Here is a 24,540-nt window from a genome sequence, read left to right as displayed (position 1 = left end):
CTGACCCCTCTGGGAGAGCCTCTGTTGGCCATGACCCCTCTGGGAGAATACTTGTGGGCCCTGCCCCCTCTGAGATGGCCCCTCTGGGAGGAACCCTGTGTGCCCTGCCCCCTGGAAGGCCCTTGCCACCCCCTGGGCGGGTACAGACCACCATGGGAGGGCCCCTGAAGCTCCTTGGGAGGGCCCCTGGAACCCTCCTCCCCGTGGAACATTCTAATTACATTATTTCAATGCCAATTACTCGCCAACTATGTGTCTCCGAGGTGAGATTTTGGTGTTTGGTGTTATTCTGGAAGTACTTAATTAGTTAAACCCTTTAAATTCCAATGCCAAGAGAAAAGTATATTTCGGGCAAAAAATTACTATGATATAAGGCTTAATATTTTGGTAAGGCGACAGTGTTCCTCCCAGGGAGTGGCAGGGCCCTCTCAGGGAGCGGTAGGGCCCTCTCAGGAAGCGACAAGTCTCCCAAGGGCCCTCACAGGGGGCAACAGGGGCCCCAGGGGCTGTAAGGATCCCAAGAGCTTTCCCAAGTGGCCCTAAGGTCCCTCCCAGAGAACAGGAGGTCCCAAGGGGAAGGCAGCACCCCAGGGGACCCCTCTCATGGGGCAGCAGGGCCTCCAGAAGCCATACCAAGAAGCATTGGGGCCCCAGGCAGCAGTAGGGTCACAGGGGCCCTCGCCGGGGCCAGCAGGGCTCCCAGGGAGCCCTCCCAAGAGAGGCAGAGGCCCTCCCAGGGGTACCAGGGACTCCAAGAGATAAAGGACTACTGAATATATTGTAGTTATGACGCATCAATAACTCTTATAAAACACACTAAAACTAAAAGTTTACAAGAAATATGGGAATGATAAAACTGATCGGCTAATCACAAAGATTGCAGAATATTGAAATTATCTGACAGATTCATTAACCATTTAAAACCAGTCAAAATCACTTAGCATTTCCTTAGAAAATGAGGGTTAACATTATATGATATTTCAAGTTTCCATCCTTATTTATTGCATAACAGAAGAGTTTAGTACAGACACCAGCTACACGAGAGTTAACAGAGTACTGACACATGACACCATTGTTTTGAGCTTTGTATTCATTAAAATTGTAGACTGTACTGATTTTTTATTTCATAATATTGGCAATACAGTATACTGGAATAATTAATAAGTTATATTCTATGACTTTTCATTTGCAAAACTGAAATAATTAATTTTGAAACAATTGCTTCCTTTTTTCGGTCATAACCAAGTATTCATTGCATTTAATCTGGAAATTTATCATACAAACACTTATATCTAAGTACAGTATTCTAAATTTTCTTTCAAAAAAGATTTCTTATCCTTTATATTTCTGCTAAATCATCAAAGATTATCAAGAGCCAGTCATCAAGAGCAAAAGAAAAAAGCTTAATATACGGACACAGACACCCATTAATTAATAAGAGCCTCCAACTGTACCAGGCGTGCATTTATCTCAGAGTGTAGTCTCATGGGGATCATCCCTGCAAATGCCACAATGGCTTGAGCTTGTTCTTGAAGGTGCTGTCAGGGAGAGAAGTTACAAGACATTAAACAGTACAGTATTCAGTAAGTGTTGTTCATTTCATAAGATTTTTTTTTTATTTAATCTTCCCCATTTCTTAAAACTAATCAGATTTGCTATAGGCCAGCTGAGAAATAAGACACTTGAGTATGTATGCAGGCTGGAGCTGATCAGGTATTGCCACATTTGTCAGGTTTATTTATTTATTGATTCAGTATTATATCCTCATATGATTGGCCTCTTATGGTTCATCATGATTAATATAACATCTTCAGTAATAGAGAAAAAATACAATACTCTATGCAATTTGTAATATGACTTGAAAATGAAAGGACAAGGCAACAAAATGTTGAAAAAATGTAAGTACAGTACAGTGGGGTATGCTATAACGAATCTAATTGGTTCTAGAACCTTGTTGGTTATAGCATTCGTTCGTTATAGGATTAATTCGTTCCAGGCCCCCAAATACAACCAATTAACACTGAAAAATATAATATAAAATTGTAACAATTGTAAAAAAGTGCATAAATATGCATCTAAACCCCTGAAATAAAGAACATCATTAATACTTGTAATAAAAAAACAATAAATTATTAAAAAAAAAAAAAAAAAATTTTAAATAATGTTCGTTGTAGGAGTTTCGTTCGTTATAGCATTCTCAATTTTATAGGTAAAACTGTTCGTTATAGGAATATTTGTAGTAGGATCCGTTCGTTATAGCATACCCCACTGTATACCCTCAAGTTATATCACAGATTCCAAAATATGTATTATTTGCTTTGATGATTGTTCTTTCAATTATTAATATATAAATACTGTACTAGGAAAGACATGCACTAACAATTAACAACCATATAATTCAGTTCCCTAGCCCCACAAATGCGACGTTGCCAAATGACCAAGGAAGGCTTGGTAGGGGGTAATATTACACCTGAAGGCAATTGTACATGCATATATGACCTGCATCTATTGATATTTAAATAATAATACAGTACCTTCATTGAATATGAATGTCTACAGTAAAAGTCCAAAAATCCGGACTTTTCGAAAACTTTTTTTTTTTAGCGGGCTTTTGTGTGTATGTGCGCACGCGTGAGCGCCACAGCTGCACAACGACAACAAGCGACCACGTGGTCGCCACTTTAAAATGAGCAATCAAACTGTGACAGCATATTTAATTTTGAGTCCTACTCTTTCCATTTACAGAGTACTGTACAAGCCCATAATAATGGCTCCTAAAGTAGATAAATTTCGTTGTGTGAAGAGAAAGAAGAACACATTGAAATTGAGTGACAAACTTGAAATAATTAAGAAACTAGAACGTGGTGTGAGCAATACTGTTTTAATGGAAACATACGACATTGTAAAGTCTACAATTTATGATATAAAAAAGGCAAAGAATAAAATTCTGGAATTCACAGCTTTTTCTTTAAAACTGCTCTTTTTGATAAATGAAGCATGCTATATTTGCTAATGAATAAACTATCAAAGTGTACCTGTTCATCTCTTGTTTATTCCTCCTTAAATTTGAATTTTAAAAGTACTGCCTGAGAATCCGGAAATCCGAAAATCCGGACCGACCCAATCCCCAAGCAGTCCGGATTTTTGGACTTCTACTGTATCTTGCTTTAAAAGTATATACAGTACAGTATTTAAGATTCCATAGTTAGAGAGGGATTGTAAAGGCATAATGACTAGTTGACTCAACCATCACTACCACCATGCACCACTATCTCTAAAATATTCATGAGCTAAATTTACTTATTTGTACTATACATTACACTACTTAATACTTAATGTGAATGTTTACCAACGTTTTAAAGCTAAAAATTTAATGCAACCCTACTGTGCATCATGATGCAAATTATGTCAAATCATTGTAGCACTGTTTGCATTGCTGACATGTCATTAGACTATTAAAAATTAACCCCCCAAAAAATTTCAAGATAATTGTCTTCATAGATCACTACATGATATCATGTCGGAAGCTTCCAAAGTGCCAAAGCATGGGTGAAATTGCGCTGTCCTTCAGTCTCCTCCTGTCAGCTGTGCTGGTAGGTCACATTTGTCCCTTTTCTCCTTTCCCACCCATCCATTATTAGTCATATCAAAATTCAAACAACCACCGTTAGAAAGCTAATAGAATTCCACTTGTATAACTATGATAATACCTTGGTAAATTTGTGAGATAATATCCAAGATATGATGTTGGGAACACAAGTAATTATTAATTTTTTCTTTACTTGGAGTGAAATAATATACTGTGGGCCCCCGAGAGTTTTGTGATTGCTTTTGTACCGGGGATCCCGCACAGAATTACCGATTCATGGAACTCGCAATACTGTATATGTTTACATGTTAAATGTGCTTGTTCTTTCTGGCACTCATACTAAAGTCTCTGTTTTTTTTATCCTTTCAGCCACCTTCACTCCCCTAATTTAAAAAACACTCTAATATAAAAAGGAAAATATGTAATACAACATTAAAATAACAAAAATAATGAGTGGAAGGGATTTATGTGAAGGGAAGTACAGTAGGTATGTATAGCAGTTGAGGTTGGAATGACTCGACAAAAGTTCCCCCTCTGGGAGACTTATGTAAGCCCAACCCCATTAAAACGACACTATACACTATGTAATTTAACCATAATTCCTACATTACTTGGATTCATTTGATGGCGGGTTAATAAATCATTAAAGTAAATATTAAAAAAAAAAAAAAATTCCCACACTCAACCCCAGATGAGTTATTGTATGGTATGCCCTGTAAGTTCTTGGTGATATGTTCACATAGACAAATGGCTAAAGAACCAGCCAGGAGGTCCTCATTGTAAAAGTATTCACTATCCGCAGTTAAGCAGTTAATGGTCAACTTTTTGTGACCATCCACATAAAAAGTCATTGCATTTAAGTGAATTCCATTCAAAAACTCTGAAAACTCCTGATAAAATCTACGTATTTTTAGCCAAAGCATTTGAAATGTCATCCTCTTCCTGGTGTTAAGCATGCACACAGACACACATGTCGCCGCACCAGTCTCCCGCTTTGTTTCATCCAGACCAGTGCTGTGTTGTGTTTACCCCTGCCTTTGTTGTGTCTTTTCGTGTATGCTGTGGTAAATTATTTTATTATTTTTGTAGCAATGAATTCCTAACCCAAACAGGGTGGTGCAGTGCTCAAAAGGAAGCACACTAGCTATAGTATACAGTGATCCCTCGGTTAACGAACATCTTGGTTAACGAAATTTCGGTTAACGAATTACCTTCCAGAAGAATCTTCAACTCGATTAACGAACAAAAATTCGGTTAACAAAATCCTTACGAAATCGTGTCAACATGTTTTCGCCTGCTCACCAGCTGGAGTATTAGTCCGCCAATACAGTAATCGGTTTTAGGGCTTAAATTCGTTTCCAATTGAGTAAATATCAAGAAGGTTGTACTATTCAATAATTTTCCAAGTCTTATATTAAAATTTTAGTCATTTTAACAATTATGTAACATAATTGAAGTACAGGGAACTAGTTTTTAGCGCGCCAAACAGCCACTTGACTCACCCAGAATGGCGTCAGTTTGTGTCTATGCTTAGTGGAGGAAGCATCTTGCTTGAGACTCTCTTGAACACAAACTATTTTTATGTTTTTACAGTACAATAATTGGTCATTCTGAAATTAATTTTACATAATGACAATATATAGTGCAGTGCAGTGTTGATTTAAAGAAAATAATCTTGAATTACACCAAGTGAACTTAAAATGCATGGGGTGACTTCTCTTCCACCCCCACTGCCTTCTCTTCTCCCTTCTCCTCCACCCCCACTTCTAATTCCCATCATCATCATCATCATCATCAACCAGGAGCTTTCTACATGCACACCTCAAAGTAAGTGTACTTTACTGCATTTATTTTTAGTGTGTATGTAATTTTCAGTGAGTTGGAACCAATTACCCAAAATCCCATTGAAACAATGGTTTCGGTTAACGAAATTTTCGGTTAACGAACGACCTTCTGGAACGAATTGTGTTCGTTAACCGAGGGACCACTGTAGATGTAAAATTAGAAGTGATTAGGCAATGGACAATCCACCTTGTTGTTTCTTTTTCATCTTCCAACTAATCCTCCTCTCCCAACACCCACTTCCATCAATCCAATCAAGCCAAACATCTCTACCTTTGAAGCTAAGTAAATACATATATTTTATTAGGTTAACATTATTTATTTTTAAAACATTATAATAAATATTTTGTCTCAAACTACTGGAGTGAGTGTACACAAATGTTTCTAAGGTAAATAATTGTTAAAAGATATCGTGTAATTTTTTTGAGTGTCATGTACAATGTCATGGTCCCAATTTGACCTATTTCCATCATTTCTTATGGGATTAATTCCCCGCTTTATGTGGATTCGTTATCAGAGGCATTCACCATGGATAACGAGGACCCCCAGCATTGTATTTTTATGTATTAGGTACAAAGTTTAGTGTTTATTACAGTCTTGTGTTAACAAACTATATTTTATGTAAAAAAAAATCTAATGTATCACAGAATAATATTTACCCTATAATTTAACAAAGGTTTAAACACAAACTCATTGGTAGAAGGTAAAAAACCCATTTTAATAGTACAGTAGAACATTGATTTAAAGCAATTCAATTTAAAATTATTGATTTAAAGCAACACCCACAATTAAGGACAATGTGTATTAATTTAAAGCAAAATTTTTCCTATTTTAAGCGAGTCAATCTGGTGCATCATATGGAAATGCACACTAGGAGGTATTTCAAATTTTGCACCTAATGTTTACCGCCAGACGCGTCTCTGGGCATGCTACACAGCTGCCCGCCAGCCTCCCACACCCTCAAACATCCCCAGTTCCAACACTGACACTCTAGTGAACGGACACTATCTCCTTCTACCATGTGCATCAACCCTCGCCACTATGTCCAAGAGGCCAGCCACTACATCATTAACTACCTAAAAGACCAAATCAAGGCAAGCAATTACACTGGAGCAGAGAATCAAGGTGCTGAAAGCACTGCAGCGAGGAAATGGTACTTCAAGTGTGGGGCGCCAATTTGGACAGTGATGTGGATAATGAGCTGGTCGAGTTGGGCTCTGCATCTTCAGAGGATGAATTGCCGAAGTAAAGTTGAGTAAAAATCTATTTTTGACAGCATAAAGTAATTAAAAACTAAGTTGAGAGGAAAGTGAAAGTGCTTGGTGAGTCAGACGAGAGGCGGGCGGTGTACAGTGCAAGCGCAACCACCCTCCCACATCAGCTGATGCTAGTAAACAGACCATTTTGCATCCTTTAATTTTAGCTTTGTTGATTTATGAGTGCAGGTATTTGCTTTAGCATACTACAGGTTGACAACCCTTTATCCGAAATTCCGAAAACCGAAAAGCTCTGAAAACCGAAAGTTTTTTTTTTTGTGGGGCAAAACTTTTTTTTTTTTTTTTACATGGATTAGCCCACCCGGGCATAGATCACTGACACACATCGGGGCCTGGGGGGCGAAAATGTAATAGTAATAATAATTATAATAATAATTATTCATAGTCAATAAAAATTATAATAAAAAATACACCAAAATAAAATAATAATGATAACAATAATACTGTAATAATAAAATAATAATAATAAAGAAATACAAGAATGAAAAAAGATCAAAAGTGAGAAACATGACCTGGACCTATGAATTATTATTATTATTATTATTATTATAATTATTATTATTATAAATTTTAATATATTTTCGCCCCCCAGGCCCCAATGTGGGTCAGTGACTTGCCTGGCTTTAAAAAAAAAAAAAAAAAAAAAAAAAAAAAAAACCTAACCATTCTGAAAACCGAAAAATTCCGAAATCCGAAATGCCTCTGTCCCCAAGGATTTCGGTTAAGGGATTGTCAACCTGCACTGCAAAAACAATGTTTTGTTTATTCTAAGAGATGGGCTGAGGTGCATCTGGGTAGACTCTCAGTCTTTTTACTATTTTGTGTTTCTCTCAAGTACCAAACTAAATTATTCCATTGAAACAACACTTCGATTTAGTGCAAATTCGGTTGAAAGCAACCTCTCTTGGAATGTATCTCGTGTTATATCAACGTTCTACTGTACAAGGAATGTGAAATTCAGGAGGATGGTGCACGGATGTCGCAAGGAAGGGAATTTAGGGTCTCGCATGAAAATCGTGAGTTGCAGAATTCGAGCTGTGTGGAACTCACGAGGCCACTGTAGTCTTATTGTCGATTCATTTTTTTCTGCTTATGTTATCGCCAAAACAACAATGAAGCCAGTGGTGTATAAATCTTACAAAAATAAAAAGGGGGGATAAATTGGCTGCAGAACATAGCCCACACTGCATATAACTGGAGATGACAGGTACCATATGACTTTTGTTGTGGTCACGGGAATTTAAAAATTTATTGCATGCAGAAGACGGTTAAAAACTTCTACTGTACCGTATATCTCGGCCTACAAGGCGACGGGGTGTATAAGACGGCCCCCAAAATTTCCATTTAAAAAGTAGCTTTTGAGCCCTATTCGCTGTATAAGACCGGTACCCCAAATGTGACACTTACCATTGGGAGCTTACTGACCCAGTAGTCCTTTACCAACCATCCCATTGACCAGTGCTGTTTACACATCCTTGGTTTTTTAAAATAAAGCCAATTCACTTCAAGTAATGGCATCAAATTTTACTGGTTGGTGTAGTGTAAACACTAGTGACTCACTTAAAAGTTTGTTATTTAACTTGAACTAATGTCGGTGTCGAATACAATTGTTTCATTTACTTAAAATGGATTTACCGATTTATTTGTTTATTTATATCATACTGTAATATATTAAACACACTGGAAGTATTTTCTTTAATTTATAAGCTTGCTTCAGCGAGCTACAGTATTCTAATTCAATAGTGTTTAATTAGGATTTGAGTGAAAAAGATTACTGTACATACTTACTACATACATTTATTACACAAATATATATATATATATATATATATATATATATATATATATATATATATATATATATATATATATATATATATATATATATATATATATATATATATATATATATATATATATATATATATATATATTCACAATATTTTATAATTGCAGTCATGTACTGAATATTCTATGTAAAAAATATAAATTTTAAATGAATTATTTCTAGTGTGGTCGACTTCCTACACAAAGACAGGCTATAAATAGCCGTCTTATCTCCCCTCTGTTCTGAGAGAGAAGGTCTTGGTAAATAACTTTTGTTTGTTTATTTTCATTGTTTGTCTAATTTATCATGTTGTATCAAAGTAATATTACTAAAAGTTTTAGGCAGCTACCAAACAGGGAGATACTACCGCCTGGGAAGATATTGGAAGCACAATGTACAGTACAGTATTGTCTAATGGTAGACCCTACTTCCATATGGCATCACGAAAATTGTGACCAAGTCTTATGTTGCTGATCTATCTTTCTGCCTCATTTACACACAATTGCTGAGTTTCAATTGTTTCTCTTCCTTTGACAACACAACATACATACAATATAATGTTTCACCTTTGATCTTTTTTCCATTTATTTATGGTTGGTTATTTAAAATAATGCTAATTCACTTCAAGTATTGGCATCAAATTTTACCCGCTGGTATACACTAGTGACTCACTTAAGCGTCAGTTATTTAACTGGAACTAATGTTGGTGTGAGTAAAATATTTCCATTTACTTGAAATAGATTTGCCGATTTATTTGTTTATTTATTTAGCTATAATATATTGTAATACATTAAACACACTGCAAGTATTTTCTTTAATTATATACTTGTTTCGCGAAAAAGGAAGGCTACCATTATACCTGGTAGGTGAAGTTGACCAGACATTTATGATCATTAAGGACCAAACTCCGAATCCATGACGTGACTTCTGTTCATCATTCTCATCCTAAATTTACCACTGTCGGTAGTTTCAAGAATTAACGCAGTCATTTACTGAATATTCTTTGTAAAAAAATTAATTTTAAATTAATTATTTATAGGAGATAAGTATTATGATCAGTAAATATACAGATATGCATTACTGACCACCTCCGAACACAAGGACGGCTAAAAATAGCCACAGGCGGTCACTGTCAAGGTCGCTTTCCCTTTCTCGTCACTGGCAAATGGGGGGGGGGGGTGATGATAGCAGCTGTGTTTATTACCGGGGTATATTGTTGTTTTACGGTATGTTAGACTGGTTTATAATACATTTTTATTATTTTAATATACCGGTAATCTTCATTTTAATCCAGCTTCCCAAATGTAAGTTTCAGTATAAAATAATTAGTGGTAGGACCTTGTGAGTGGTTTACCATGTTTCCATCACCACTCTTGACACGCTAAACCGCAAAATTTAAGAGGTAAGAATTTTATCTCTGGTGCTTAAGACGACCCCCTAACTTTGGGCTGATTTTTTTTTTGTTTAAATTCCGTCTTGTAGGCCGAGATATACGGTAGGTTGAATATTTTGTGGAATCCAAACCTAATTCCATATTTGCAATAAGTTAATCTTGTAGATGTATGATTTTAGTCTTTTTTATCCCTTTTTATACTGAACCTCAAACATTTGCAAGAGACTGCTGTATTTTGAAGTCTTTAATTTATACTTTTTTTTTTTTCCCTACCAAATTATCATACCTTGGTGGCTGGAGAAGCCCCTGTAGTAGATGCATTAAAGGAGGTTTGTGGAGACTGTGGTTGAGCGGGCATGCGATACAAGCGATGGGTCGTAGTCATTGCCGCCAGGAGAACATGCGGGAGTACACTTCGTACTTCACTTCCTTGAGCAGTGATCCCAGCTACGCGAGCCTCCACCTCGTCTTGTCTTAAAGCAATTAGACGCAGCTTTTTCAAAACCTGAAGAAAGAATAAAATTTTCCTTATCATTAACAAATTAATTAGCAAGCCATAATATAAGGTAAACTTTTTTGGAATACCAAAAATACTTCCTCTAAAGCTGAAAAGTTTTAAAAAATAATTATATATATATAGTATATATATATATATATATATATATATATATATATATATATATATATATATATATATATATATATATATATATATATATATATATATATATATATATATATATATATATATATATATATATATATATATATATATATATATATATATATATATATACAGTATATATATATATATATATACTATATATATATATACACACAGTATATGTATGTATATACAGTATATCCACCAACTTCCAGGGGCTCTGTATTATTTCAATGTGATTCTGATCTTTTAAATTGTAAGTTTTTACATAATGTAGTAATACTGATTCGTAATTTGTCTTAGTATGCCTTATTGTGGGTAAAAATAAGCACCTGTATGTATTAAATGTGTCCTCCGAAAGCGTGAATTTGCTACCAGAGTTTAACAGTAAATTCGTTTATAAGATTTCTGATAAACTTTCTATGTGCTCGTGTTTGAAATAATGAATGCATGTATCTTTATATAATTTAGCTAAATATCTTTCTCGTCAGAAACGGTCATCGAAACGATTATGAATAAACTCATTTAGAAATACAGTGGTCCCTCGGTTAACAAACGCCTCGGTTAACGAAATTTCGTTTACGAATTACCTTCCATAAGAATCTTCAATTCGGTTAACGAATTACCTTCCATAATAATCTTCAATTCGGTTAACGAAAAACAATTCGATTAACGAAATCCTTATGAAAATCACGTTTTGCTTTGAACATCAGCTGATAATCTGAGGAGGTACTCAGCTAATTCAGTAATCTCGTCTATGTTTACATTCGTTTCCAATGGAGTAAATATCAAGAAAATTGTGCTCTTTAATGTGTGCATTTTTTTATACAGTATCAAAATTATTGGTCATTCTAAAATTCAGCCATCCAAGCTCTGTCTATATAAAGTTCTTCAACTAATAATTTTGGCTCAATATATGTAACTTTCATGTAAATCCACAATGAAAACGTGGATAAGATAAATCTTGATAAAATCACACGGGAAAATGGAAACTCCGTTGTTTCCATTTTCCCGTGTGATTTTATCAAAAAATATGTAACTTTATTCATTTATTGAAACTCATTTACATGCCCATACTGTCCTAAGGACAAAACTGAACTGTACATGTACAGTAATCAGAATAATGTATAAAATAATTACTAAAATTTTTGTCTAGTGCAACCTATGGCATGTTTACATTCAAATTAATCACTATCTTATAAGAATTCCAGCAATGTAAATTATATTCTCCCCGGTCACTTCTATGAATTTTTATAAGCAAAAACCTAAAACTAAATATAAAGGACTTAAATAAACAAAAATACTTCTCGAGACCTCCGCAAGTGTCAAACGGCGGAGGTGGGGTATATTTTGATTGACAGATAGTGTCCTTGAAGAATATATCTTTGTTTATTTACTTAAGATATTTGTTTTAGCTCATAAAATTCATACAAATTACCCGGCCAGAATATAATTTACATTGCTGGAATTCTTACAATATGATGATCATTTTGAATATAAACATCATGGATTTTGCATTAGACATACAAATTTTAGATCTAATGTAATAATTTGGTTTACACAAAGCAAATATTTTATCTTTTGTGCAAAATATATGAAGTTTACATTCAAAATATTCCCTGACCTGCAAGGAATCCAGAAATGTCAATTATATTATCCTAACTTTAGTCTGAGGTATTATTTATTACTAAAAGTTAAAATCTAGTTTTTTCACCCAAACATTTCTCTGGTAGGGAGGGAAGGTGGGGGGTGGGGGGGAGGGTTGGGACCGACCGACCCAGCTGGCGTGAGTGTGAGGAGGGGGGGAGGCAAGGTGGGGTACTTTGATTGACAGATAGTGTCGTGAAGAATATTTTTTTTTTATTACCTGAAGATATTTGTTTTAGCTCATAAAATTCATACAAATTACTCGGCCAGAATATAATTTACATTGCTGGAATTCTTACAATATGATGATCATTTTGAATATAAACATCATGGATTTTGCATTAGACATACAAATTTTAGATCTAATGTAATAATTTGGTTTACACAAAGCAAATATTTTATCTTTTGTGCAAAATATATGAAGTTTACATTCAAAATATTCCCTGACCTGCAAGGAATCCAGAAATGTCAATTATATTATCCTAACTTTAGTCTGAGGTATTATTTATTACTAAACGTTAAAATCTAGTGGTTTCACCCAAACATTTCTGAGAGAGGTAGGAGCTAGTGAGCTGGGAAGAGGGGGGGGGGATTTGAGTCCATTATTTGAATGGACATTAACCTGGCGACTGTATTTCTCTTAAATATTAATTGTGTGAGCATACCATCATAAAATTTAGATGTTATTTTTACTACAACATAGGTATTGTGTCGGAAAAAGTGGAGTTTGGGGGTCGGGCCAGTCTCTATTGGAATTAATCCCATATGTTCTGTTGCTCACTTTATGTGGTTTTCACTTTCCGCGGTACCCTGTGGGTTCAATTGACCGATAAATCGGGGTACTAATGTATATATATATATATATATATATATATATATATATATATATTTATATATATACATATATATATATAGTAATTTAAGGGCGATTTAGGGGAATTTTAGGAGTGTTTCTGACTTTACGCGTTTTTGGCTTTACTCTGTATATATTTTTCAGTGAGCTGGAACCAATTACCCAAAATCCCATTGAAACAATGGTTTCGGTTAACGAACCACCTTCTGGAACGAATTGTGTTCGTTAACCGAGGGACCACTGTACATCATTACTTCAGGAAGAAATCGGACAGATTTACAACAGCCAATCGACTGTAATTCTTGAGGAGGGGGCAGAGCATTCCTTCTCAGCTGGGAAAAAATGCACTATAGTTAAACAAAATGAGAATGTTACTAAGTAGTATGTTTAATTAAGAAATTGAGAAAATTATCATCCAATCTACAATTGCAAAATGCTATTCAAATAATTCTTAATTTCTTTCCAATTTTATCTCATTAAACTGATATATAATCAAAAGAGAATTTTACATGTAAATCACTTCTAAGGAATGTTAAATCTTTTAAGGCTTGCTCTTTGTTCATCTTACCAGGAAGTTAAAATGCCCATTATTTCTTCATACAAATTTTGTTACAGAGATAAGTTTGATCAGATCTATTTCAAGTTCCTTTGGATAATTATGTGTTTTATTAATTGAGATATCAGTAGGCTGTAATCAAGCATTATCATTTATCAGTTTTATGTTGAGTTACATGGCTACCTCTGTCTTAATAATGTATGATATGCATTTACCTACATTTTATTTTATTTAACTCTCAATAAGATGGAGAAATTATTATTTTCATATACCAATAAGCGATGAAAAAATTAAAATTATTGAAGCGAAAATAAAAAAAATCATAATTTTCCCCCACTCTGTAAGTGGCTAATCACCATCAGAACTATTGAAAATTCCTTGGTGTTGATACTTAATTTCCTCAGGATAAGATTCCAAACTTCTTTCAGTTTTAATCTAAGTGAATGAAAATATGAGCTTACTGTATATCCAAGACAATCAGACTAGGCACCGAAGTCTAAAAATGCCTGCAAGAGAGATATGCTATAAAACTCCCCCCATTTATGGAGATGCACAATAAGTCTGATAGGTTGTCTGTCTCTCTCCTGATTTTGCCTTCTCAAGTTAAGAGATACAGCAACCAGCCTTGATTGGTCATCATCCACTGAGACAGTTCATGAAGCAGAAGTATTGGTGAACAACAGACAGATGATAAAGCTACTGATGAGTTGCATAGTAAGAAATAAGAAAAAACGTTCAAGTAATGAGGGTTGCTTGGGCAAGATCCTCCAGTAATTCACAGTGAACATGACTGCAACTTTAATGCCCAGCCATGTCACATGCACTTGCTTAAGTTATCCATTTGTGACTCTTTTTGGTAAACAAAAATGCCAACTTACCTCAAGAGCTTCCATAAACCTTTCTTTATGGTACAGATCAAAGAAAGTGGTGAGGTCTAGGAGAAGATACAGTGTAGCAGAATTATTAGGATGAGTGTTGTGACCGTGAGTCTTGAAGCGCAATGCCACAGCAGTTGCCAAATCAACAACACGTCCACGCTGACTACCACTGCCACCTTCACTCTGGTGCACCACTTGACTCAGCAGTTGGTTCAGCAATGACACTACTTTGTCATGATTCTGTAGATTAAAAATGAGCATATTCAAAGCACTAAAATATATTTAATTTATCTCTTACTTGCCACTATCTAGGACACTTCTCTCCATACACTCTTTATTTCATCACCAACTACTGCCTCCCTCATAAAATTTCACTACTGACCCCTTCATCATCCACATCTCTTCCACCACATAACTCTTGGTCACCCACTGTCTTCTCATTAACTCACTCATATACACACTCCAGGTAATCTGTTCTAGCCTCTATCATTTCATATATCTAAATTACCTAAAAAATCTATCCTTTAATTAATTACATTAATGAATAAAACTACTGTACCTACAACATAATTTTTTTTAATAAAACATAAAGATGGTACATTATTTTATCGGACTGTAATTCGTATAACCAAGAATAACTTTTGTGTAAGAATATTATATTCATGTAAGTAAGTATTCGTAAAGTGAATGTTCATATAGTGACAGATACCTGTATGGTGCTCAGGATGAAATCCGAACAAAAAAAATATGAGTTTATGTGACCATGGATTTTTTTCCCAATCATTTTGACTCTCATTTCACTTGAACAAAGAGAACACTGAAATAAATAAGTTTTATCTTTATACATGTAACCCCCTCATACCAACTTCATAGGTAAAACACACACCCCCAACATGTAAGAAAATATATTATAGCAGTGAAATAGTTAACTCCTCCATCCATGAACTTTACCTGGGCAAGATCATACAGCTTGACTGCATCTTCATGTAGCCCCTTTTTTTCCGAGTCCTGTGCCACCATCTGCGTTACCTCACTCACATCAATCTGAAAGTGTATTTCACTTCTATAAATATTCATGTAAATACATAAAAAAAAACTTATGTACAGTACTGTTCTAAACACAAACATCAGACACACTTGGGGTAATGTGTGTATATAATAAAAAAATTCAATAAATTGGTAATTTCATATTTGTAAAAACAATGTTAAGCAATTTTAATGTTTCAATTACAGTCTGAAAACTGTGTCACAGTTTGTACTGTCCAAAATGCTAAATAAGTGTTCACAACTTGGTTGAATCTATTAACTATAAAAAATTTTAGACCAGGTAAAAGGGAAAATTAAATATTTCCAAATGATTAACATACAGTCACAAATTTAGCAACATGTGATGCCCAGATTTTCTTAAGGTGTTCAATCTCCTGGTAATATCAATATACAGTAAGTCCTCGCTTAAAATCGTGGTTACGTTCCTGAAAACCGCGACGTTAACGGAAACAACGTTAATGGAATCAATTTTCCCCATAAGAAATAGATACAATACAGGAGATACGTTCCCCAGCCTCCCTTTGCCCCATTAAATGCATTATATATAGGCTGTATATACAGAAATTCATTGGCATTATTTATAGAAAATAGTATACCATATATATAAATATTAAGTCGATCATTTTGTGTTGTACTTACTGGTGGACGGAGGTGGTGGAGTGAGTGTGTGGTGGGGAGTGGAGGAGGAGGGCGGGAGAGGAGGAGGAGGGCGGGAGAGGAGGAGGAGGGTGGCGAGTCACTGAGGCCCAGAGGGTGGCTCCTCCTCCTGCTTTAAAACCTCCATTTTCGTAGCAAGGCTAATGGTCTTACGTTGCTTCTTCACGACACTAGCATCAGTAGCACTTGATAGGCGCTTGGAAGCCATTTCGAATGATTAGAGTACAGTATTAACAGCAAAAACACTTAAACAAGCATGAACGCTGTGGTAGCTTAACAAAGGCTGGCAACACTTGAGGACGCTGTGACGCTCCACGGGTGAGAGCGTAGCTCGCCAAGATGAGAGAGGGCGATGCTCTGCACAAAGTAGTCCGTGAAGACGTTATTACCAAATCGGCGGGATGTTGTCCGAATCATGGGTATCTAAAGAATAGTGACGTTTTAACGAAACAATGTTATCGGGGGCAACGTTAAACGAGGACTTACTGTACTTTCAATACGTGAAGCATAAGCCTTACCATTGAGAAAACATATAATTACATAATTTTTTTTTATTCTCTACTTCATGCAGCTGACAATATCTACCTTGAAGCTTTGTCTATTTTTCTCCCTTTTCCAACTCTAACAAGCTCTTTCCTGCTATGCCACAGATGGCTTGAACTATAGCAGATATGTTTTCTTATGGTACTCTCTTTCCTCAACAGACCTTAGGATATCTTATCTAGTTCATCTCTCTCACTTCACACAACCTAGCATCATCCATCAGCATAAGCCACTTGATGACATGCTCTTCTCTAATTTACATACACTGTTCTATCCTGGATGTCCACCTCCCTCACTTCATAAGCCCTTCACCACATTCATTTAGATATTTCCTTAATTCTGTATCATTTAATCTCGGTATCTAATTCACTCCACAATTTGCTCTAAGCTGCATATCATTTCTATCACTTATATTATGCTTTTTCTTTCATCGACAGTCCATGCTGCATACACATATAATAATATTGGCTAAAGGACTCCACGAGAAACCCCCATCTATGCATCCTTTGACACAATTGTCTCTGTTCATATATATCTCAAGGCAACTCCTCCAACTTTAGCTCCTGTCTTCTGTGGTTTAATTCATTACACATTGTTTAATTCACTGACACATTCAATTCAAGATATCTAAAATCCCTCACTTCCTCCACTATATCACTAAGTGTTCACCTCTCTAAATCTGTAACTACCTAAAATATCTAATAGTTTTCTTTAGATATATTGTACCTCGAATTACAGCTAAAATGCATCAAAATTACTGTACTCACCATGGTCAAAATTATCTTTCAATCCTATGATGCACTCTTTTTTTACCACTCAATGGCCCATATGAAAAATATAAATGTTGAATACAGTTGGTGTCTAACGAAATTAGAACTGACTTTACTGACTCCGGTATCAAAATTTTTTTTTTTTAAAGGATTGGAATTCCCATCAATATATATTATAGATTTTTTTTTAAATAAGGATATCTTATTGGAAACGTTTCGTAGAGATTTTATTAAGGATCGTTATGGTATCAAATTCATCTCCCTATCACAATTAGCCACGCTTGAGTGAGGAAGGGATGGGAGGGGGGGGACTAACCACGCGATTATACCACCAAAAAAGGTTCGCTTCTGTCAACAACACTGAGCTCACAAAACCCACACACACACCAACACCACCCACAAATTACATTTAATGTACACCCACTACATCACACACAAACACACCCTCCAAGAACCACCCATACACACCCTCGTACACAACAAGCACAAAAATACATCACCCACACACACCCCCAACACCACCCTCACCCACACCATCACCACCCCCACACATCAGACACCCCAACATCATACACACCCCCAACATTACACACACACCTTCCAACAACCACACACACCTCAACATCACATCCCCCTCCACACACACACATTTCAACACCACTCACACACCCCCAACAAGGGGATTAAGACAGCAAGCATAAGGAGTGAAGGTCTTATTGCAAGCCACATCTGTGTGCGTGTGTGACTGCATGGAAGTGAGTTAAATATCATCTGTTGAAAAGCCCTTAGCAACAATCATTTCTACTCCATTTCTCTAATTACCCACACCTTTCTGCTTTCTCAATCCTTATTTTAAAATTTTATGTAACATAAAGTTGAAGGGATACAACTTTGCTCATTTATACAGTGGTCCCTCGGTTAACGAACACATTCGTTCCACAGAGTCGTTCGTTAACCAAAAATTTTGTTAACCGAATCCATTATTTCAATGGAATATTGGGTAATTGGTTCCAGCTCACAGAAAAGTACATACAAAGTAAAGCCAAAAAATGCATAAATAAACAAAGATATATTCTTCAAGGACACTATCTGTCAATCAAAATATACCACACCTCCGCCGTTTGACACTTGCAGAGGTCTCGAGAAGTATTTTTGTTTATTTAAGTCCTTTATATTTAGTTTTAGGTTTTTGCTTATAAAAATTCATAGAAGTGACCGGGGAGAATATAATTTACATTGCTGGAATTCTTATAAGATAGTGATTAATTTGAATGTAAACATGCTATAGTTTGCACTAGACAAAAATTTTAGTAATCATTTTGTACATTATTTTGATTACATGTACAGTACAGCTTTGCCCTTAGGACAGTGTGTGCATGTAAATGAGTTTCAATAAATGAATAAAGTTACATAATCGAGCCAAAAATATTAGTTGAAAAACTTTATATAGACAGAGCTTGGATGGCTAAATTTTAGAATGACCAATAATTTTAATATAGAAAATGCAAAAATATTCAAGAACACAACCTTCTTGATATTTACTCCACTGGAAACGAATGTAAACACAAAACAGATTACTGTAGTGGCGGACTAGCCGATCAGCTGATGCTCACAACAAAACGTATTTGTTGGAAGGATTTCGTTAATTGAAGTTTTGTTCATTAACCGAATTGAAGATCCTTATGGGAGCTAATTCGTTAACCGAAATTTCGTTAATCGAACCGTTTGTTAGCCGAGGGACCACTGTACTTATATCTGTACTTATCACAATCTCTCTAAAAATACTTTAGGTTTTCTGTTTATCCTCCATCCAAGAAAGGGTGACTTGACATTCCATCAGGTCAGTAATATGAGACCACTAATCCCCCATCCTACCTCCACCTGACATTGCATCAGGTCAGGTCAGTTACACGAGACTCACTAACCCCCCACAGCTCCATGGGAGTGGAAAACACCAGTCTTTGCTGTAACACAGTTTCATTCACACCCATATCCTATCAATTTTCAGTTTTTAAATACAGTATATCTATTTAATCAAACTTTTAGATAAACTATTCTGGAATATTGTAGTAAAGAAATGAAGTTTCTAACTTAATTAGAACTGTATTTACAGATTCTGGTAGTTTAGACTCAAGGAAAACATCTCCAGCACCCAGAAATCTCTAGGGAAGTGGGCTAGTGTCCATCTGTGCAAAATGTCTAGTTTAGACACTCGGAAGCTTTTCCCAGTAACCGAAAAAGGTTCCGGGGATAAGGAATTTTTCTGTGTTTGAGAAAGTTGTCTTTTTACCCAGAAAGGTCTCGGCTCCGGAAGTGCTCTGCACCAATTGTTCCGGCTAACGGGGATAACACTGTATTACAGTAAAACCTCGATTAACCGGCCACATATGGGGGGAAGGGGCCGACGGATAATCCAAAAGGTCTGTTAATAGTACATAAAGTCTAAGGAAATAAAATATACACTTTCAAAGTACCTTTCCCAAACCTACCTCATTTAATTCCCTCTATTCATTTTTGTCCATTTGCCATTCATATTTCAATAAAATTTGCTTTAAAACATTAACCACTTTAGTAAATAAATATGAACCAGCACAGAAACCATGAATAAAAAAATGGAAAAGTCAAAGAACATACTGTATGTCATCACAAAAATTGTGACCAAGTCCCAGGTTGCTGATCTGACTTTCTGCCTCATTTACACACAATTGCAGGGACTCAATTGTTTCTCTTACTATTGACAACACAACATACCTGTACATACATGTACATTGTTTCTCACTCTTGATTTTTTTTTAATTTTTGCATTTCTTTATGGTTCTTTATTACTATTAGTATTATTATTATTATTATTATTATCATTATTATCATTATTACATCATCGCCCCCCAGGCCCCAATGTGGGTCAGTGACCTGTGCCCGGATGGGATACTCCCCGTAAAAAAAGAAAAAAAAATTAGGGGTTCGGGATTGACGGTTAATCCGAAAGTTGGTTAATCGAGGTTTTACTGTACTAAATTCAACTCATCCCACTTTTCACTCATATGTGCGGTAAAAGATGAAAACTTCATTGTCATGAAAATGGTTGGAACAAGTATGTGTCTGGAGACTTCTTAAAAATTTGACAATTAAATTATTAAAGAAAAAAAAACAAAAAAAAAACACCATAAAGCTGATCACTGTACAGTACCAAAATAACACCTGTAGATATACCTTGAATTTATCAATGATGCCGGGAGTGCGACGACCATCTGGTTCCAAGCGCCCAAGTAACAAATCAAATTCTCGTGATTGGAGCACCAGTTGACTAATGCATCCAGAGAACACACTTTCACCATTTCTCCCCTTCAGTGATCTGTTAATTTATCTCACATAAGATTTTTTCATTGACAACAAAACCTTGTCACACTTCAATCAAAATTCAGAAAAAAATTTTCAGGAAAACTCTGGCACACAAGAAATACTGCGACTACAACTTCTTATTATCCAACCTGTGTTGCTATCACCAAAGATTGTGATACAGTAGTTATACTTTTGAACAAAGTTTAAGAAAGAAAAAATTATTCAAAACATGGATAAAAAATATTTAATAAATGAATAAATAGAGTGATTAAAATAAACAATTAAGAGGTTTATGGATTATTTCCTCTTATGATGATCAGTCATCACCAACTAGCTAATGTAGGTGAAGGTCACTGGAAAGACATGCCTACGAGTCACTTTAGTTGAGTCTAACTCTAAAGTCAAGTTTCAAGTATTTATCAGCATGATGCTTTAGTACCTGGCTAAAAAGTTCTGAAACTAGAGTATGACAATTTCAGTAAATCAAGCCTTACTGTACTCATCCCTCTTACTCCGGCACTGGGCTACCACTGTTACACAAGGGTGGCTCTCTATCCATATGAATCTGCTTTGTAAAAAGTAAACTTCTTTCAGTGAGAACATATTTAGTCTGATTCTTGACTTTAGTCACTTAATGAAAATTGAAAAAATAAGAAATAAGGATAATACCAATTAAAAAAATTTGAAGCCAAAATTTAGAAAAATTCCTAGAAATAAGGAAACCAAACACCTGACCTAAGGTGATGAAGCAATGATTTTCACTTTCTACACTTGTCTTGCAACCCTCTCCCCCAACAACATCCTTTCTTTCTTTAAGGTTTATGCACCTTTTGATTCATGCAGTACAAATTAGGTGATGAGTATAGATAAGAAATTGAAAGACCAATAAATTGAAAAATGACAAACAGTATTGGACAGAAGCAGATATACAGTACAGTACAGTATAAGAAAAGTTTAAAAATATACTAATATTTACAGAGATATGGCTAACATTTCAAATGTCACAGAAATACAGTACAGTACAGTATATGTACAGAATTTTAAAACTAAAAGACACACCTGAGGAAGAAACAGTAGTGTAGTGCTTCAAGTGGGTCAGTTGCTTCAAATTTTCGGGTGTACAGGAGAAGAAGACGAGTCAGGTTTAAGCGTCGAACTCCTTCAGGATCACCATCTTCTCGTGATACTAAACACACAATTTTTTTTTTTAATAATTTCATAACGAACTTTAAATTTTGTAAGGTTTACTAAATCTATTAAAAGATTCTATGCATTACACTCTCTCTCTTATCCACCCCTCCGCCACACACAAATTCCTATACCTTTCATAAAATTACAGTACAGTACAACATAAAATACCATGCTCAAACACAGATCATACATGGTATTAACATAACACCTATGTAATAAAAAGTGTTGCATCAGAGGACATGGTACAATGGCCAAAAAAAATAATGTGTACAATTGCCAAGTGTCACTCCCATCCAGTAGCAAGCCAGTGGCTAGTGTGGTGAGTGCACTAAAGGACTAAACTATTCTAGAAATGGGTGAGGAGGCAGCTCATTGGAGTGTGAATGACATCACAGGGCATGAGGTGAGGTGAGATAGTGGAAGAAGTTAAGGTTTTCAAGTATTTGGGAGTGATGTTAAATAAAGAGACCGACTGGATTAAGAGTTGCATGAGATTGAATGTAGATGGAAAGAGCCAGGGGTAAGCCAAGAATGATATGGGGAGAAGTTGTAAGAAATAACCTTAGAGATAAGAATTTGATGAGAGAGGCTGTAAGAGACCATGCACCATGGAATCATGGTTAACACACTCAAGCATGGTAAATGGCCATAAAATGGTGGTGGTGGAGGTTGAGCTATGTGCTTTTCCTGTATTGCTATGCCATCAACAGCATAGTCTTTATTGTTTATTTTATCACTGAGCCACACACTTAATAACTTTTACATATTTTACACTACCATGAATCTTTTTTCACAAGCATGGAAAGTGTGTGTGATTGACTCCATTATGCAGTGCTGGTGACCGAGGGATGCTAGGGTCTAACCCTTATGTAGCTTGTCCAAACTCTACTTTTTCTCTGATAATGTCATTTCCTTTCAGTGGAGTCATTCAATAATACAGGTATCCCTTGATACTTAAATGAGTTAGGTTCCTTGAAAACCATTCAGAAAGAAAGTGTCCAGATAACAAATAACAGACCACCTGTACAGTGGTCCCTCGGTTAACGAGCACAATTCGTTCCAGAAGGTTGCTCGTTAACCGAAAAACTCGTTAACCGAAACCATTGTTTCAATGGGTTTTTGGGTAATTGGTTCCAGCTCACCGAAAATTGCCTAAAATCAACAAAAAAGGGAGTAAAGTACACTTACTTTGAGGTGTGTATGTAGAAGGCTCCTGGATGATGATGATGATGATGATGATGATGATGATGATGATGATGATGATGATGATGATGATGATTAGAATGGGGGTGGAGAAGAGACGGCATTGGGGTGGAAGAGAAGTCACCCCATGGAGCCATTTCACCCATAAAATTTTAGTTCTCTTGGTGTAATTCAAGATTATTTTCTTTAAATCAACACTGCACTGCATTATATATTGTCAATATGTAAAATAAATTTAAAATTGACCAATAATTTGCTTGGAAACAGAAAAAAGCGTTTAGTTGAAGAGAGTCTCAAGCAAGATGTTACCTCCACTGAAAAGACACAGAGACTGACGCCTGTATGGTGTGTTGACAGGCTGTTTGGCGCGCAAAAGACTAGCTTCCTATACTTCAATTATGTTCAATAATTGTTAAAATGACTAAAAAATTTAATATAAAACTTTTAAAATTATTGAATAGTACAAACTTCTTGATTTTTACTAAAATAGTAAGGAATTTAAGCCCTAGAACCGATTACTGTATTGGCGGACTAATACTACAGCTGGTGGACCGCCAAATGCAAGCAAAAACATGTGGAGGGGCACTTGTTAATCGAGGGATTGCTCGTTAACCGAAGTTAAGAATCTTATGGAAGGTAATTCGTTAACCGAAATCTCATTAACCAAGGCGCTCGTTAACCGAGGGATCACCATATTGTCTACCTTTACGGGAAAAATAAGGTTCAGTCCCCCAACAAAAAGAAACCCCAAACATTATACACTTAGAAAATATGAAATCATATAAAAAAAAAAAAAACCTGATTGTTTGGTAATTACTGTACAGTTGGTACATCACCTTATTAGATGGCTGTCAGATTTCCTCACAGCAGCCCAGGGGTTTAATTCAGTTGTATTTTAAGAAAAAATATACATTGCTAAATATTATTTTTTTATCTTATTCTATAATGATTCTGACTGAACACAGCGTGGCTATGTTGTAATGATGCAGGATGGGTAAGAGTATTCACTATCCCTGATTTCGCAGTTACGCGGTCAACTTTTTGTGACCATCCACGTAAAAAGTCACCGTATTTAAGAGGATTCCACTCAAAAACTCTGAAAACTCCTGATTAAATCTACATATTTTTAGCTGAAGCATTTGAAATATCATCCTCTTCCTGGCATCATGCATGCACGCACATGTCCCGCGCCAGTCTCCCGCCTTGTTTTGTCCAACCCAGTGCTGTGTTGTGTTTACTCCTGCCTTTGTTGTGCCTTTTTGT

At 35.6% G+C, this 24,540-nt stretch overlaps 1 protein-coding gene across 1 annotated transcript in view; it reads right to left on the bottom strand.

Moving 5' to 3' along the window:
• Positions 1-978: 978 nt before the first annotated feature.
• LOC121857662 (nuclear pore complex protein Nup93-like) overlaps positions 979-24,540 on the bottom strand; it is a 63,688-nt gene continuing 40,126 nt past the window's right edge. Inside the window, exons 11-16 of the mRNA XM_042353723.1 lie at positions 21,943-22,069; positions 20,755-20,896; positions 15,479-15,571; positions 14,528-14,767; positions 10,216-10,434; positions 979-1,538 (exon numbers count right to left, since the gene is read on the bottom strand). Of these exons, the coding sequence (XP_042209657.1) occupies positions 1,428-1,538; positions 10,216-10,434; positions 14,528-14,767; positions 15,479-15,571; positions 20,755-20,896; positions 21,943-22,069 (932 nt within the window). The 3' untranslated portion in view covers positions 979-1,427. The remainder of the gene's footprint in view (positions 1,539-10,215; positions 10,435-14,527; positions 14,768-15,478; positions 15,572-20,754; positions 20,897-21,942; positions 22,070-24,540) is intronic.

This window comes from Homarus americanus, unplaced genomic scaffold (genome assembly GCF_018991925.1).
Source record: "Homarus americanus isolate GMGI-L3 unplaced genomic scaffold, GMGI_Hamer_2.0 scaffold16712, whole genome shotgun sequence".
Classification (NCBI taxonomy): domain Eukaryota; kingdom Metazoa; phylum Arthropoda; class Malacostraca; order Decapoda; family Nephropidae; genus Homarus; species Homarus americanus.
The sequence above is the reverse complement of the archived record's forward strand: the minus strand, read 5'-3'. Positions and strand labels throughout refer to the sequence as shown.